Source organism: Glandiceps talaboti, chromosome 12 (assembly GCF_964340395.1).
Source record: "Glandiceps talaboti chromosome 12, keGlaTala1.1, whole genome shotgun sequence".
Classification (NCBI taxonomy): domain Eukaryota; kingdom Metazoa; phylum Hemichordata; class Enteropneusta; family Spengelidae; genus Glandiceps; species Glandiceps talaboti.
Genome location: NC_135560.1, coordinates 4426962 through 4446529, shown reverse-complemented (window position 1 = coordinate 4446529; position 19568 = coordinate 4426962). Strand labels below are relative to the sequence as shown.

The window sequence follows — 19568 nt, the reverse complement described above, 5'->3', positions numbered from 1 at the left end:
CCACCACCACCACCATCACCACCACCACCACCACCACCACCACCACCATCATCATCATCATCATCATCATCATCATCATCATCATCATCATCATCATCACTGCTATCATCACCAACATATTTTAACAACAACATTCACGGACAGTGTGAGTGATAAGGTGAGATGTACACTCAACAAAATGCATCGTTTTATTAAACAGTTTTCTTACAATATATATTTTTTTATTTTTGTAGTTAGGCATGTAAAGTATTCGTAGAAATGAATGTTGAGTGCTCATCTCACTTTTACATCTCAAAACAAATTGACAATAATTGAATCTTCATTTGGTCACAAAACTTCGGATTGTAAAATGTGACCCTCCCCAAACATTGTAATGACCCTCCCCAAAGAACAGGTTTGTAAAATGTGACCCCCCCCCCGATTCCTCTGGCCCTCCCCTTTGTAAATACTGAATATCCCTTATCGTCTAGGGGATTTGAGGCTTTATAGTTGCAGTATTGCAGCCACACTAGTCAACCCTACGTTATTAGTTTCGTACACCATGTTGGATCAATGATATAAATGTATTAATATATGTGAAGAAGGTCAGTGATGACACTCCGACATATCTGAGTCATTCGGTCACTTTAGTCAACATAATGTCATGTCAACATACCCTTACTAACCCCATGATTTTTACAGGTAAACATTTGAATGAAACAAGTATTATTTTACATTAGAGGGGTGGTTGATTATCGGTTTACATGGCCTTTCTTTTTTAGTTGACATTTCAGGAAATGTGTCAAAACTATGATCATTTTGCCATGTACCATCAACTTAGGTTTTTGAAATTCAGGATGGTGATAACTCATATACTAATTTACGCTATCCTCACCCCCCCCGTCCCCCCCCCCCTTGTGAGGTTTGGTTAGTCGCATTTTTGACAGAATTATCCATGACGGATGAATAATGGTTGCACGTGTGGGGTGACATCACTCATGAACACACTTCTCTCCGCAAACCGCCAGAACTGATGTTGAATTAAAACGGAACACCGTGTATATATAGCATGGGAAAGATGACAATACAAATATTACATATAATCGTTTCTGTGAACCTGAAAACTCAAAACATACCTATATCTGGTGTGATTAGTAAATTTGATGTTGATGTAATTTAGTAATGACTTAACACAGACCGGGGTCGTGATAGTTTTGAGATCAGGCTTTCGCGATTTGATACACGGGGACGCCTTATATTAGAAGGTCTTTAAAATTCACTACCCCGATTATAACGCGAAAAGTAAAACATAATATTTGTTTAGTTGGGGATGCACTGATATATTGATTATCTAACGGTATTGAAGAGGCGATAATAAGGTTAATATGTGTTTAAATCACCACGTGTTACTGTGACCTTTTTACCATCAAAGTCTTGAACCAACAGTCTGAGAACAACTCGAACTTTTCACGAAGGAAACTAACCAATTACAGCTCCGTATTTGAAGAAGAGTAAACAATTCAGTAGGTTGATACACAAATGATTCTCTGAATAGACGCCACAATATATATCGCAGCGAGCAAGATTATTAAATTCATTCTTTGTCTGCTCACCATATCTTTAATTCCTCCATATTTTTTTTTGTCAAAGCTCATCATCTACAAAGATTACCGATGGGTAAGTTCTTTTCAAAGGAAAGTACAGAAGAAGGTGCGAACGACGTAGAAGATGAAAACGTTGACGGAGCAGAAAGTCATGACCATGAAGCATATCCCATGACTGGCATAGAATTAGAAGGAAATGCCCCTAAGGGTATTTCAGATAGTCCAGGAGCAGCCGAAAAGGGACGACAACAACAGAATGATGTCAAATCAAATTCTAGGCTATCACTACACGAGGTAAGTACATTGAAGGCTTACGTATCGTCCTGTTACCGTTTGAACGAAATTCGGTTAAATTGTAAAGTGATGAAAGTATTCTTGTGTCACAAATCCGATTTAGTATTTTTCATCATCATCGGCAAAGCAATATGAAGATGGTGTATTTTTCTCTCCATTTACTATTTCTTCAAGAAATGTTTTCTCTATTCAGTGGAATATTATTATCCAGGTGCATCGTGGAACACATACCGTACCCGAGCATACTAATACGTCCACTCATCTACAGTACATGTGGGTAAAATGCTCTAAATACGTATACCGTACTAGACGAGGGGTGTCAGCACCCCTCTATCCATAGAAAACGGCATATATAGACTACTCAGCAAAATATACAATAAACGCAAGTGTACATGCACATTTTAATACCTGCCTCACCTCCCCACTCATTTTCACAACCGCTCCAAACATATGTATATGCAAGCGAAGTGCAACTGTACCCGAAGACAAGACTACTCCCCCGTCTTAGGCAACACACTAGTATGTCACAGTGTATTGATATTGTAAGTTATACCTCAGGCTACTGTAGGCATTCAGGATAAGTGAACAAAATTGACATACTTGTTCAGAGCAATGCAAAACACTTGATACTAGCCTTTTTCGTTGAGTTTTATTGTAAAAGGGACATATTTTACCATATGATTATAAAAATAATCGGTTGGTAAGGAATGTCTTGCACATTTATATTATTTATCCCGTCAAAAATTGTCTCTCCACATCTATAAATTCTATTGATCATCGCATACTTGTAACGATGCTATCCCAAACTCTCAAACTATATTAATATTTAACAAGGTTAATGCTCACAGTTGTTTATGAAACCAAACAAATTGATTCAGAAGTGCGATGGCGGGAAAACTGTGAAAACACACACCTAAGTAGCTTCGCTGGGCAATATTCAATAGAACCTCGTCATGGTATGATAACCAGGTGTGGACGGCGGAATCCCTGACGACGATGTAATATAGATCAGTGTAATTTATCTAAAAGTCGCTGGTGAGGAATGGCGTTGAATGCTTTGCTGAAATCCATGAAACTCGGTCCATTTGGCTGCAATTTTGGAGGCATAGATCAAGGTCATTGACTACACTGCAAAGGTTAATTGTGATCTGTCTGCATGCTCTGAAACCATGTCGTTTATCTGTTAGAATTTTGTGAGTTTCAAGATGACTCATGACTTGAGTGAATATAATATGTTCTACGATTTTACATGGGTATCGGTGTCATTGAAACGGGACGATACTTGAAACCTGACTGTGGTCACCTTTGTTGTGTCAACATAGTTTGACTTCTGTATAAAATATCTCAGCCTGCCTGGGTTCCCAAAACCCGCTGGTGCTTTAGCGCCTTTCCTAGCTCTGTTGACCCAAAATCATAACTTTATCATATGAAGGGTTCCCGTAAACCCATCTTTGAAGGAATTTCCTTCTTAGTTCATCATAACGAGGACAGAGCGCATGCTAAGAATGATACTTGTTTTCTATAACGGAATCATTGTCTAAGCTACAGAAGTTACAATAACATAAGTTTTCTGGAATGGTTTGACGTCCTCCTCTCTAAATATTCAGATTATGAGAGGAACAATGAAATCTAGCCATTGCAATTCTAAATTTACATGGATAGACACAACTTAAATATTTCTCAGCTTGCAAAGTCGACATGAAAGATGAGTAAGTTCGTAGTTTTGGGGAGGACTTTATTTCATCAGGCCAAGTTTGCATTGCAAAAACCAGTGGTTGAGCCAACATTTGAACCACACGTGTCCAAAACCAAAACGAAATAACAAATTGTTCACATGGTAGGCCCAATTGACTGTTTTTATCGCCCTATTTTCTTCCAACCTTTTTAAGCTGACCTATCCTTTCAAGTTAGTCCCTAATAACTTGTCAACTTCCGTTTGCTTCAGTTACGCCAACCCTTGTCAATTGATGGCTTTCTTTCATACATTCTATCTGATATATTGACTCATCTGCACTTTGAAATTGATCGTCTTGTCCATTTCAATATTGGAATTTTTTGTGCCACTGACGGCAGTTTTTGCAATGAAATGTATTCAATTTTAAAGGCGGTCCAGCTGTATTAGCATCTGTGAGGATATCGAGTATTCGGATTTCAAGTATTCTTAACCAATACGTAATTCATCTCTTGTAATAAAATACATATAGTGTATAACGACCAAATTCGCCAATGGAAGCTTGATCACTAACATTAATTACCACCACCACTAAGAAGAAATTTACGAAACTGGAATTGGACGCTTTCTATCTGTGAAAAATAGTCGCCAAACCCCAGATCTCACTGCCATACAGAAGAATTGGAGCAACTATGGCATCAAAAAGCTTATCTACATTTGGCAGTCCCCAAGCTTACGAATCAGCACTTGGAGTTGAAACATAGTTTTTTTGCCTTGTACAGGATTGGTTTCAAGTTGTTTAGTGAGAATTCCAGCACAATCTAGAGGAGAGTATTAAACCACGGACAAGTATAAGATTAGCAACAGGTCCTTTCCCATTGTCCGAACGGTAGTCTCGAGTAAACATTACTCTATTGTCATGGAAATAACTTTCAAAAGTGTGAATCTGCATATTATCGCATAACCGTGAAACCATCATAACCATATACGTATGGGTCGTTCTCACTAGAGCCTTTTCGACGGTGTCGACAACGTTGTTTATGTAATAAATGGATAAGTATACAATAGACACCGGTGGAAAGATAAACAAGGCGGAGCCACGTTGTTTATCTTTCCACCCGTGTCTATTGTACTTATGCCCGACAAGTTCACTGGATAGCAGGATTAGTCCATCTCACCCTTGCTAGACTAGATTAAGATAAAGTACACACTGTCTCACCCCTTGCCAGGCTAGGTGATGATAATACTGAGATAAAACTGTACACATTCGGATGGACACACACATGTAGCATGCACTGTTCACAGCGAAACAAATAAGCCATACAACATTCTCCCCTTATACCTCCATGCTCATATGAAGACCTGTGGAAAATTCTTCTTTTTTGTTTTTAAATGTTTACCGTTTCTTTTGAACGGTAATTCATATTCATATTCATATTCAAATTCAAGCAGAACTAGTCTAGTCTATGGCCGTGATACTATAAAAATAATGAAATATGTTTATGCGTAACTGTACAAAGAAGAAAACAAAACAAAAACTCACATGGTGTATATATAAGTAAACTAATTACATGAAGTTAATGAAAATCGCAGTCATAGTCAAAAACATATACAAGTTCTGTAGAAGTTACTGAAAGGAATTAATTTTTAGCAAGAAGGTGTTCTTTTAAAGTGTTTTTGAAGGTGCGTCTGTGGGTAATATTTTTTATATAGCTAGGGAGAGAATTCCAATGAGAAGTGGCTGCATATTTAAAATTATGTTTGCTTCGTGTTAAGTTTATTTTGGGTATGTAAAAGTTGTCATTTGTAGCGAACCGGGTAGGGTACACATGAGGAACAACACCGAAATAGTGGTGTATGTCATGGGCAAACTGATTGTTGTGCATGTCAATGATAAGAAGGCAGGTTTGAAGTTTACATAATTTATGGACATCTAAAATACCAAGGTCTTTAAATAAGGGGCTAGTGTGGGCACGGATGTCAGAGAAGGTCATCAGACGCGTGATTTTCTTTTGTAGGAGTAGAATTGGTTCCAAGAAGGTTGAGAAGGTGTTGCCCCATATTTCGATGCAGTAGTTCAAGTGGGGAAGGATTAATGAGTTATACAATATTAACAGAATTGATTTTGGTACATATATAGTGTCGAAGTCGTGAAATAAGGCCAACCTTTGGGGCAATTGAATTAACAACTTTCTGAATATGTGATTTCCAGTTCATTTGAGAGTCAAGAGAAACTCCAAGATATGTTGTAGATGAAACGTTATCTATTTGGTTACCATCAATATCTAGAACTCCGTCGATGTTAATTTCTTTACGGACGTTTTTTAAGATCATATAATGTGTTTTTTCAATATTGATGGTAAGTTTGTTCGCCCCGCACGATTCACAAACCTCTTGGAAATCAGAATTTGCTTGTGAAAGATTTACATACCTATCTTTGATAAACTGAAATAAATTGGTGTCATCTGCAAAAAGTCTAAACTGAAACGAGTTGGAAGAATTTGCAATATCATTTATGTAAATTAGGAATAAGATCGGGCCAAGAATCGATCCTTGCGGGACACCACATTCAATTGTTTTGTATTGAGATGATACGTTATTGATTGTAACGGATTGTTGACGATTTGATAAATAATGTTTAAACCATTGTAGAGTAATGCCTCTGATGCCATAATGTTCTAATTTACAGATTAAAATATCGTGATCAATGGTGTCAAATGCCTTTCTAAAGTCAATAAAGATTCCAAAAGTAAGAAGCCCATTATCTAAATACTCGATTATGTCAGAGACCAGGTCTATAAGAGCCAATTTTGTGCTATAGTTTTTCCGAAATCCAAATTGTGAAGGTAAAAGAATGTTTTTAGTTTCAAGGTAATTTATAAGCTGTTTATTTACAATTGATTCGAGAATTTTGCTAAAGATTGGGAGGATTGAAATTGGTCTGTAGTTGCTGACTTCTTCGGTGGCACCTTTTTTACAGATTGGAGTAATTTTAGCTTTCTTTAATGCATCTGGAAATATCCCTTGGCTCAATGAACAGTTGACAATATGGGTAAAAGGATGAGAAATGATGTGTGCAGCTTCCTTGACTATTTTAGAGTGAATAGAGTCGTGACCCACAGCTTTACGTGGATCCATGGATGTATTAGTGCATGGATGTCCATGATTAGTGAGACTAATACATCCATGGTGGATCTAAGAGATTGATTTCGTTTAAGTTTTACTTGAACTACAAAGGTCAACCCAATTCACACCTTCTAAATCCCCCCTTGTCTTACACTATCCATTAGGGCGGCCCTTTTTATTTTTCTGTTTCTCATCTCCCGACCGACCCTAATTTGCAGCTCCGACATCAGAAAAAAAAAAAGTTTTTTTATTTCCGACCGACCCCTGAGCACAGCAAAATTGTAAGGTTCCTCATGGCGTCTTAGACCAGTTCTGCCGAGGCCACGACCTTGCGACATTGGCCCCCTAAAATTACAAATGACGCAATAATTTTCCCACCTTGCGTCGCTTTGGCACATTCATTTTACGGCAGACATCAAAATTATCTAAGTCCACGGCCGGACCAGGCCAGGCTCTGACTCGACGTCAATCCCAGAAGTATACTGACTGCGTAAGGGAAAGTTTTGTTGACATCATATAAGGCCAAAAAAAAAAATATGTCTGGTTCTGGTCAGCGCGCGCGTGCCCTGAATACCCCCGCGTCGATCCTTTTTTTTCCGATAATTTTTGCTTTCCCGTTCCTTATTTACAATTCCCCGTCGATCAACACTGTATGCAAGGCTAGCGGAAAAAAATTTAACTCGTGTGATGGCGCACTTCTATTTGGTAACGGGTACCCTTTTCTTCTAGTACTGTTGCATACCCATAATCCCCCGTACGATATGTGTACGTAATATGTACGATGAGCGTGGTTGATGGGAATCACGGGAAATAGTGTGTTCACTGTGCTAGGTGGTAAACCGCTCACATGTTTCGAAAATGTCAGAAGTTTGAGTACGTCGTGAGCAATCGAAATGTTGATATCAATTCAGCTGACTTTCGAGGTGTTCTTAGTTCTGGTGATCGTTTCGTTCTGCCTTCTGAATACAAAGATTTTCCTGTAGCGTAAGCAGTTAGCTCTGGATGTATGCGCTACGATGTTCGACACGTCTTTCCATCTGCGATGAGTTGGAAAGACGTGTCAAACATCGTACCGTATACAGACTGCGTATCAGACTGATGATGGACGGTGCTCGAAAGAAAACACTGCCTCCTCTACGTCCGTTGGACAGACCTATTTCTCGTTATTTAACGTTGCAAGTTGCACAATGACATTATACAGTGGTTGCAAGGCAAGACTCATTATCTTGGATGGGATTATAACTGCAAATCGGGATTATAACTGCAAATCACTGGGCGATAAGATAAATTTGTAAATGTGACTAGTGATGCCCTGATGGATGATTGATCCGCATCGTATAAAACTTGCCATACAACAGTGCCAACTTCCAGAGTTGTATGACATCTTCCGAGAGCATGTAAAGTGTCAAAAATGTGTATTTACTAATTTGCCAAAAAAAAAAAACGCGCGTCGTCGCACCACTTTAGAAAGTTTACCCTGACCAGAACCAGATTTTTATTTTTTTTTGGCCTAAGATACAGTGACAACGCGCAGTTCTATTGTTAACATAAAAATGCCACAAAAAGATCAACTTTGATAAACTTAATCTACAAATTGAAACATTAGAGGGAGCCGGGAGTAGAGGAGACGTCGAAATGGACGTCTCTCGTCACATGTTTTGTCTACCGTCACTGTCGTGACCTCTGACCTACTCACTGACGTGTGCGAAACACTGAACTTGCTACCGGAACGCGGAACATCTATCTGCCACAGCTCAGAAGCCTGAGTAAACCAAATTTATGGGAGAGGTTGTGATTTTCATTTGTTGATGGGTTAAATTAAATGAGTACATGTGTATTTTGATTCCGAAAAAGCTGTGTTAGGGGATCTTGTTGCATGATGTTGACAGTGACACATGTGAATGTTGGGCACTGAATCAATGCGTAATCACTGGCATGGCTGGCCACTATAGACGGCCGATGCATGTGCGCCCGGTCAGACATGAAGAACGAACTTGTTGTGCAAATCAGAAAAAAATAATGTGGTATTTACAGAGCATCCCAATTTTGACATTGTTGATAGTTTTAGTTAAAGATTCAAGTTCTGAGTTTCAAGGACACCTCATGTCAGCTTTCCGTATCAAGTTAAGTTTACGGTATGTAACTATGCTGTCATTTGATATAGCAGGACCAAATCATGATACACAGCCAGTAACGGTTAATTAATAAAAAATAAATTATTTTAAAGTTTGTTTAACTATTATTTGTAAGTTTTTCGTTCACATTTGGTACTTTTTAAAGGGATTTTTTTTTCTTCAAAATGTCATGAATTTGAAGAGGGAATGATAAACACAGCAGTGTACTAACAATTTTAAAAATGAAACAAGTGGTTACAAGTTTAGGATTTCTCAAAGTTTTTATTCAATCATATGTTCACTGTGACTTATTTTGAAGTTGTTCTTTGTCCTTGTCTGAAAAAAGGGAATTATGAATTTGAGCACTGCTATTCATTGATATTCAGATTAAAAATTGTGACTACCTGGCTGTCCAATCTTTCTAAACAATATATAATATACTCTGTAGAAATGACTTAAAATTACATAATCTTAATTGCCTTCTTTTTATAAGGTGTAATGTGTAGTACACAATTTTCAAAAATAGCTTACTGGGAACTGTTATTATGAATGGCATTTTTTTATGTAGTTAGGTAATGGTCTATACGTAATGGAATATCTCAGACCACAGTATCTCTATAGTGGTCTGAGATAATTTATATGAATATTTCATAGACAATAATAATTGACCCCACTCCCTGTCAAATGTCACGACTTTTTGCAACCAAGGGGCCTTTGTCCCCACTTGTTGGAAACCTTGGCAGAACACTGCCGTCTACCCCCCCCCCCACCCACCAACCCCCTTTGTTACATCAGAGCAGCATGTGTCTTTCATCATGGCTGAAGCCGTTGAGGTTTGATGAGGGACAGGGCTCAAAATTAATACTATCGCGCAGTACATTTAGCTGCAATGTAATAATAGCTCAGAATATTTCCATCATTTTCAAACTTATGCTTAAAATTGGTAAAAGTCATACTGCATTCCTAATTTCTTGACCAGTTTTTAGCTTTAAATCAGTTGTATCATTGGGGAAATGATCGACTCCATAGCGTTTCATGACCCATGACATGCATGATTCCGATGTTTACATTATTACTTTTAATTACTTTTAAACAGTAAATCCCAAAGGGGTTCTGCGTTCTAGAAATGTTTACATGTTATCTGGTGGATTATTTTGACAAGTTCACACTGAAGAAAAATGTTTCATAGAAGTAATGATAAATGAAAATTCATCTCGCACACTGATGACAATCACGTAAGTGTTTCAAAAAGTTACACACTGAAGTTCAAATTGGATAACTTGAAAAAATTGTTAGCGATGTCAATGCCACTTTGATTAATAGGACGAATGTATTAGTACTCCTGATAAAATCATACAATAGTTCATGGCTACAGATATACACCCATCAGGATGATAAGTATTCAATCATCTTCTTACAAAGTTGTTCTACGGACTTGTCAACCTTGCTAAAATGAAGGAAAGAGACTTGTAACAAGGAATTCAATAAAGAGAAGAGAAAAGAAGTTGTAGAGATACTGACAGGACAGAAAGGACAGAGAGTAGAACTGAAAAAATACAGATTTTTTTTTCTTGCCCCCCTTTTTTTTTATTTCGCCCGCCCGCCCCACCTGACTTTTCCATTGGAGATGAGAAACAAAAAAAAAAAAAACCTCACCCTTACTGATAAGACTTCAGCAGCAACTCAGACAAGGAGTTGGTTATAACCCGCTACACTAGAGGACTGCTAATCCTGTACATGTCAAATACTGAGTCAACATTTTGACAGCTAAAGGGTATAAGTTGTTTATTACCATTTTAACTGGATATTGTATTGGCATATACGGAATAAATATCACCCGTACTTAAAACGGCGAACGTGTTGTTTCTACTCCCAGGTTCCCACTTGTTTCCACATTGTTGTAAATAAAAAACGACTATAATTCCCTTATCAACAAAATCGTTATGATTTCAATGGACAAAAAATACATGCATTGGATGCCTGACGAATGTCGTGCGAAATTTGAACATACCAACAGTTTATGCATGACATGGGTTTGTGTTGACTATTTCTAACTCACGTTTGCTTTACATACTCCCTTCCTAAATTGAATACATGTACAAAAGTCACAGCAATAGGCAATAGACATACATTCATCACCCATGTCAAAGTACGCACACAAGCTGTATAAACCCTCATGTAAACGTCGGAAATGTTACGAATACGGAATGAAGTATCTACCTTTCTGACAAAAATCCTAGAGCATGACTTACTACAGAGCCATAGAACACAACTTGACCTATCGTCAGATTGTGTTGTACAGTGCGTATAACTTTTCCATATTTCTGCATTTTTCACTCAAATGCTCATTTAATAAATTTGACTGTTCCTAACAAATAAGTTTTAACACACACATACACACGGAGACAGACAGACAGACAGACAGACAGACAGACAGACAGACAGACAGACAGACACAGACACACACACACACACACACACACACACACACACACACACACACACAGACACCCCCCTTTGACCTTTACTGATGACGTATTGTTGCTACAGAAAACAAACCGATGGTTCCCGAAGAGCAACTCACGTGTCACTCGGTAACTTTCGGCGTATGCTTGAAACAAAAGAGACCCTTATAGCTTACTGTTATCGACTTGTCTGTGTACTGAGGAACAACTTAGACGAATTGACCATTATAAACCCACTGTTCACAATACCTAATTAGAGATCGTCCTCTACCAAATACTATGATCTGTGTTTTGCACTCATAACCCAATGGGCGCAAAAACACTCAAGTCGATGGATTTGTCTTTGAATATGAATGGCTAAATCTCGCCAATAAAAATGCCCTCACAACCACTGTCATTGGTGTAATTTACAAGGTCATTGATATACATATTTAAATGTGTAAAGCCCATAAAATGACGTGCGTTTACGTCATTTGCCACAATGTTTGAATATGGTATAATTTATTAACAAAAAATTATCGAGCCTCACATTATTTGACTGTTGCTAATTTTCTTTGACAGGCTGCTAGAAATGGTGATACGAGTACTTTGAATAAAATATTGTCCAAAGACAATAGACAAAAGACAAAAGAAGATAAACTATGGGTAAAGAAGATAAACTATTTTGATAAGGACAAAATGAGTCCTCTACACCACGCTATAAGACATAACCATTTAGAAGCTGTAAGGATATTGGTTGATGATTATGGTGCAGGTATGTGAAATTCTGTGGTTATGATTTCTAAATGTCAGTAATGTCAAGTGTGTCTCTAAGTATGTAATGAATGTGAAACTTTGAATAGTCACGCTGATTTGATAAAGTAATTACTTGCAGAAGTCACAATCTGAGAGAGGGGTATATTCGTCAAGTATTCCAACTATATATGAAATAAAATGTTCTCGCGTAAATGGTTCATTCAATTGATTTCTTCAATCAATCAATCAATCAATCAATTGATCGATCGATCGATCGATCGATCGATCGATCGACCGACCGACCGACCGACCGACCGACCGACCGACCGACCGACCGACCGACCGACCGACCGACCGACCGACCGACCGACCGACCGACCGACCGACCGACCGGTCGGTCGGTCGGTCGGTCGGTCGGTCGGTCGGTCGGTCGGTCAGTCAGTCAGTCAGTCAGTCAGTCAGTCAGTCAGTCAGTCAGTCAGTCAGTCAGTCAGTCAGTCAGTCAGTCAGTCAGTCAGTCAGTCAGTCAGTCAGTCAGTCAGTCAGTCAGTCAGTCAGTCAGTCAGTCAGTCAGTCAGTCAGTCAGTCAGTCAGTCAGTCAGTCAGTCAGTCAGTCAGTCAAATCAGTCAGTCAGTCAAATCAATCAATCAGTCAATCAATCAATCAATCAATCAATCAATCAATCAATCAATCAATCAATCAATCAATCACTCACTCACTCACTCACTCACTCACTCACTCACTCAATCAATCAATCAACCAATCAATCAATCAATCAGTGGTCAACTTGGAATATGCAGGTTGCTGGTTCGTGTCTCAACGCTGCTGTGCTTCTGACTTACAATCCATGAGCAATCCTTGACCTAGTCTTGCTGCTAGACGTTCGGGCTTTCTTTCGATGCTAAAACTATAAGCGAACGAAGTTCGCATGTGAGGGCCTGCCCGAACACTCGGATGTTCCATCCTCGATAGCGTTGTTCGGCTGTGTGTCGTATTTTATCGGAAGAACATCCGAGGGCTAGCTGATAGACTATCCTTGACCCACGAATGCGCTTCTTTCAAGCTATAGAACAATAGACTCTGAGGTTGTATGTGCTTTCAGAGGTAATCTCGCTGCCAGACTCGTGACTATCGTCCCCAATCTTTTTATGTATGCCGAGCAGCTTAGCCGCGAGAAGACCCTCACTTCTCGTGGCTTCGCCGCTCAGGGCGCACTTCGTGCGTCTGACAAAGCTAAGGGACGATAGTCTCGAGTCTGCCAGCGAGACTATTTCATCAGAGGCTGCAATGGATTTTGACTTCCCGGGGAGTTGAAGACGAGGGATTAATAATTGTACATCACAGGAAACGCTTTATAAGTGTGTTCAGTTACTATTCTTCTGTTTTTCACAGACGTTAACCTTAAAACTGAAGATGATGTGACACCCCGACATATAGCAGCTAGATACATTGGGGAAAATAATAATCAACAAAATGCTGGAAATGTAAAAGTCATTTCATATCTTAGGACTAAGAAAGCAATGATTAACGCTAAGGATGTGTATGGTTCTACGCCATTACATTTCGCTGCGATGAGGAAAGATGGCGATGTTGAAGAATTAGTACGGGAGCTCAACGAGTGTAAACAGAAAGCTGATGTCGAGGTACCCTTTTCATCATAATTATTAGTGCAATATATAAAGAAAAAAGAATGGAGCAGTAATATGAGTTGAAATACAAAATATTAATATGCTGTGATACATTATAGAGCTAATCCAAAACATTACATGTACCTACATAACATAAAAAAAGTTGTCTTGATTGAAAACAAATGAATCTCTCATATTGATAAATATGTAAGGTCGTTGACTTGTTATCCATAATCTATGTGGATTTGTACGCCTTTTTGTGGATTACATGTTCAAGTTTATGTGTTCCTCTTTATTTATTTCCAAGGCAAAAGACAACCAGGGAATGACACCTTTGCATGTAGCTTGTATGCATAGGAATTATGAAGTTGTTCAGAGATTACTTTCTGAAAAGGCCGACGTGTTAGCCGAGGACAAGGAGAAAAGAACGCCTTTTCATCTTGCGTGTTTAGCTGGGTCTGTTGAAATATGCGAGTTCCTTCTCAACAAGTTTGTACCTACAGATAATTCAAATTCTAAAAGGAACATTGAAAAGGTAATTGTTTCATTTCAAGGCTAGCTAGAAAACAAAGTTTAACTTAACAAGGAAAGGTGTTGAGATAGTGATGATGTCTGTCTGTCTGTCTGTCTGTCTGTCTGTCTGTCTGTCTGTCTGTCTGTCTGTCTGTCTGTCTGTCTGTCTGTCTGTCTGTCTGTCTGTCTGTCTGTCTGTCTGTCTGTCTGTCTGTCTGTCTGTCTGTACAGTCTGTCTAATTGTTCGCCTATCTTCCCGACTGATGAGTGACCATTATCTCCATCTTTACTGACTCAAATTATTTGAGATCAGCATACATACACAAGGTATAGGGCACCAAGACAAAAAATAAATGGCTCCACATTTCAAATCGTTGTGCAATTTTCACCTTTCAAATTTGATAAAGATACTTCAGAAATTTACTGATTGCGACACGGATCAATTCTATTGTAGATGCTATTTGGAGAAGATCAGAGTGGAAGTACAGCAATTCACCATGCAGTGCAAAGTGGAAGTGAAGAATGTGTAAAGCTATGTCTAAAAGAGAGTAAGTATTCGTTATTTCTTTTCACACCTCTATTTTCTAATTTCACAGCTATTACATGACTCCCTCTCGCTCTCGCTCTCCCTCTCTCATTAACAGACAAAACACCTCAAACTATCCTTGCTGATTCATTGGGCATGGCAACAAAGCAAACAGACGGGGCAATTTTTAAAATCTTACTAGAAAAATTGGTTTACACCGACAATAATGTAATGCAGCGTGCTATTCACTTGGCAGCAACACACAACAACAAGGATATCATCGAACTTTTAGTAAAAAGGTACGTCTTTTTAGTAGAATAAGTAAAGTTCTTTAATACGCACACACACATACATACACATACATACATACATACATACATACATACATACATACATACATACATACATACATACATACATACATACATACATACATACATACATACATACATACGTACACATACATACATACATACATACACATACATACATACATACATACATACATACATACACACACACATACATACATACATACATACATACATACATACATACATACATACATACATACATACGTACACATACATACACATACATATACACATACATACATACATACATACATACATACATACATACATACATACATACATACATACATACATACATACATGCATACATACATACATACATACACACACATACACACACATACACACACATACATACATACACACACAAACATACATACATACATACACACATACATACATACATACATACATACATACATACATACATACATACATACATACATACATACATACATACATACATACATAAACACACACATACATACATACATACATACATACATACATACATACATACACATACATACATACATACATACATACACACACATACCTACATACATACATACATACATACATACATACATACATACATACATACATACATACATACATACATACATACATACATACACATGTTGTGTGTATATAGTGTGCATATATTATGTATGTATGTATGTGTACGTGCGTATACATGTCTCAACATATTTCAATTGTCACAAAGAATACAATTCATAAATAAAATTACTTTCAAATTCACCTTTCTCAAATCAAGACAACATCTACTATTAAACAGACTTGTTGCCATCGAGTCGGTAGATGACGACAAACGAACTGCGCTGCTAATTGCTTCTAGACATGGGTGTTCTGCAGTGGTAGAATATCTACTCAATGTTGCCAATGCGGATCTAACAAAGACTGACATAAATGGCAAATCGGCGGTTTTTCTCGCAGCTGAGAATGGCTCAACAGGTGGATTGGAAACAATGAAGGTATGTCTTTACGAAAATCTACATACATACATACATACATACATACATACATACATACATACATACATACATACATACATACATACATACAGGCGTTCAAAGTATAATATTAAATCATGGTTCCATATGGTCTTTAGTCAATTTTGGTTGTTTGAATGAATCCGTTCTGAACACATCATTTGTACAAGTTTCAGTTGCTCGAGGTAGATGCATGCGTACTATTTTGAAAAAGTTGGAGAATGACAAAATCTTTGCACGTGTCACTGTGATGAATTAACATATCAAAAGGTTAATCTAAAGAAAACACGTCAACAACGTATGTATACTCTAATTAATATTCATGTTAATTAATGGAACAATCGCTCCCCCCTTCTGCCATCTTAAAAATAGCTTACTCTCTCTTAGATAGCCGAACTCCAATTATTTGTTCTGTTTCTCATAAGAAAGTATGCACTTTTGAAAATACAGTCGCATATAAGATGTGTATAAGAATAATGTCATTTCTATTCTTGTAGATTTTGATTCAACATTACGAAAAGAAAATTAAGGAGAAGCAACAAAATGATGTTTCCATTACACATGACTTAAGAAAAGCGAAAGACAAAAAAATTGAAGAGCCCCACCAAAACGAGGCTTCCATTACACGTGACTCAACAACAAACACACATAGTAAGGAAATTGAAGAACCTCACCAAATTGAGGCTACCTTTACATGTGACTCAACATCAAACACACAAAATAAGAAAATGGGCAAAGAGAAGAAGAAGAAGAAAATTAAAGATCGAAAGCGTAATGAAAAAGTAAAAGACACAACAGATGATAAAGACAACAATCCTCATCCCTTCGACATTATCAACCGAGGAGATAATTATGCTAATACACCTCTTCATATTGCGTCAGAGAGAGGGCACCTTGAAGTTGTTGAGGTATGTTATTAATTGTTTTATCAAAGTCGACAATGAATCAGTTGTCATGTTCGTTCTCACTTAAGAAGACCAGTCTAGTAAAGTGATACAAAGTTACAGACATAAATGTTGTATATTATATTCGTCTTCTAGTGTGCAAAGATTATTTACAAATGGGTGTATTCGGGGGAGAGGGGGATAATTTATAAATTATGCTCGTGGTGATGTAATCAGATCTGGGTATACTGCCATGTTGAGTATACATTTACGGATGTTAGGAAAATGGAGATGTCGATTCAGTCTAAAATGAGGTCATCTAGATTTTTAGTACTTTTAGGGCTTAGATTCCGCTGGTAAAATCCCATGAGACAGAGCATACTATATATAACAAGTTGTTGTTGTTGTTGTTGTTGTTGTTGTTGTTGTTGTTGTTGTTGGGGGTTATGTTGTGATTTTGTCACTGTCTGTCTGTGTATCTGTCTGTCTTTTTGACTGTCTGTTTCGCGATATTTAAAAACACTACCGCATCAGTTATGAAATTTACAACACATTTGTCACATATGGTAATGGAAAGAACGGGTTAGATTTTTGGTAAACATCAAATATGAATATATATATATATATACATCATTCGCATAATTAATTATGTTCAGTAATTAGGCTGTATCAAGAATACATACTTTAAATTCAATATAATTTGGTAAATACATCAATGATAACAGGGCGCATGTATCCAATACAGCTTATTTATGCAACTCTTAATTGTAATGAATCCTTATGGAAGGTATTCAGTTTTACATCTAATGACCCTAGTGTTGGTTTTACCCATTTGTAATCTTTGCATACTAGAAGATCCAAACGAATATAATATACAATATTTACGTCTGTAACTTTGGTAACCAACAGTACACACTTACATAATGTGATTGTTGGTGGTGGTGGTCTGATAAAAAGATTGCCGGCAACGACTACCGATATAGTATTCTATATGATAATGTGTTATCTTTTTACTCTGTAGGAACTGTTAGCTTGTGGAGCAATAATTAATGCAAAAAACTTTGAAGAAAACACACCTATTCACCTGGCTGCGAAGTATGATAGAGACGAGTGAGTTTAACATTGATGATAAACTTCCTAAATACGTTATTGCCCTTTAATATATCAAAAATACATCTTACCACTTCATCTACCTTTGTGAAAATCACACTATAGCTATGGTGTTTATGAAAGCTCGTACGTGCCATCTACAAAAAGCAAAAAAAAAATATCTCGTGCGCTTGAGATAATAAGTCGTACCCTTGAGATAATAAGTCATGCTCTTGAGATAATAAGTCGTGCGCTCGAGATAATAAGTCAAGTGCTTGAGATAATAAGTCGTGCGCTCGATTATCTCGAGTGCACGAGATAATAAGTCGTGTGCTCGAGTTAATAAGTCGTGCGCTCGAGATAATATCTCGATAATATCTCGATCGATGTCGAGCGCACGAAATATTTTTTTTTTGCTTTTTTGTAGATGGCATGTACGGGCTTGCATAGATGTGTGGAGGCCGTACATGTCGTAGCTAAGTAGGATACATTAATTATAATGAGAAGTGACAACGCAATGTTGGGAAAAGGCTTTATCATATTGGCACATGCAGCAACTCCAACAAAATGATCGTATTATTGTATACGAGAGTATTTTTCAAGATGTCATGATGACATCCCAACAAGCAAAACTGACGTGTTGTGACGAATAATACTTTTTTCCTAATTTATATTTCCAGAATTGTGAAGAAATTAATAGAAAAGGGAACAGAAATATTAAGTAAAGCTGATGAGGAAAATGAGGAAAATAGTGTCTCTGGAACAACAGGTGCTGTTCAACAGGGGCAAGTATAGAAGTTCTAATACCATAACGTCTTTATCACTTGTTCTGCGTTCAAGTTCTGCCCTGGACGGTGACATGAAGGTGGGCTTTCTAGACCGGTATGTGGAACGTACGTGTTCCTTTGGTTTGAGTGATACTCTGGACGCCGATGTGCACGTACATATACACTTTGCAATTGCTCCTATCATGGAAAGAAATATTGCACGACAATGATGGATTGAGAATAAAAGAAGATCATTTCTAAAACTTTCGATTTATTTCCTTAGTACACATTAGTATCAAGTGCATGTATTTGGTAACTCTAGAGTAATTTTATTCTTTTCCGTTTATTACTAGAGATGGAAAGAATCAAACAGAGAAGGGAGCGGAAATGTTGATTCGGAAAACTGACGAGAAAGCGCAATAGTAAGTACTGTTCAGTACTATAGTATCCAGGGAATACGTTAAAGATAGAATCAAGATTTGTAAATAATTTTGAATTTTACAAAGGTTTTCCCAAAGCAGTGGGCTTTCGATTATCTTGCCTTCACCCTGTCAACTAATTCACATTAGAAACAATTGTTAGCAACTGTATTATCTATTACTTTTGGACTCCTAAGACAGAATTAAAGACGCTGCTGCTGGTACGGCGGTGGTGGTGGCGGTTAACTTTACGTTACATTTGGATTGGTGATTTCTAATTAGCAACTTCTTCTACAAACAACCTGGACCATGCTGGCTGGCCAAGGCTTTATCATTCCAGGTTGATTGATAAAGCTAAGGAACAA

At 37.6% G+C, this 19568-nt stretch overlaps 1 protein-coding gene across 1 annotated transcript in view; it reads left to right on the top strand.

The window, feature by feature from the left end:
* The first annotated feature begins 1652 nt into the window (after window positions 1-1652).
* Window positions 1653-19568, top strand: part of LOC144443621 (transient receptor potential cation channel subfamily A member 1-like) — a 28842-nt gene continuing 10926 nt past the window's right edge. Inside the window, exons 1-10 of the mRNA XM_078133164.1 lie at window positions 1653-1877; window positions 11816-12008; window positions 13383-13633; window positions 13926-14153; window positions 14586-14679; window positions 14776-14956; window positions 15831-16026; window positions 17950-18038; window positions 18698-18802; window positions 19138-19206. Coding sequence (XP_077989290.1) covers window positions 1653-1877; window positions 11816-12008; window positions 13383-13633; window positions 13926-14153; window positions 14586-14679; window positions 14776-14956; window positions 15831-16026; window positions 17950-18038; window positions 18698-18802; window positions 19138-19206 — 1631 coding nt within the window. The remainder of the gene's footprint in view (window positions 1878-11815; window positions 12009-13382; window positions 13634-13925; window positions 14154-14585; window positions 14680-14775; window positions 14957-15830; window positions 16027-17949; window positions 18039-18697; window positions 18803-19137; window positions 19207-19568) is intronic.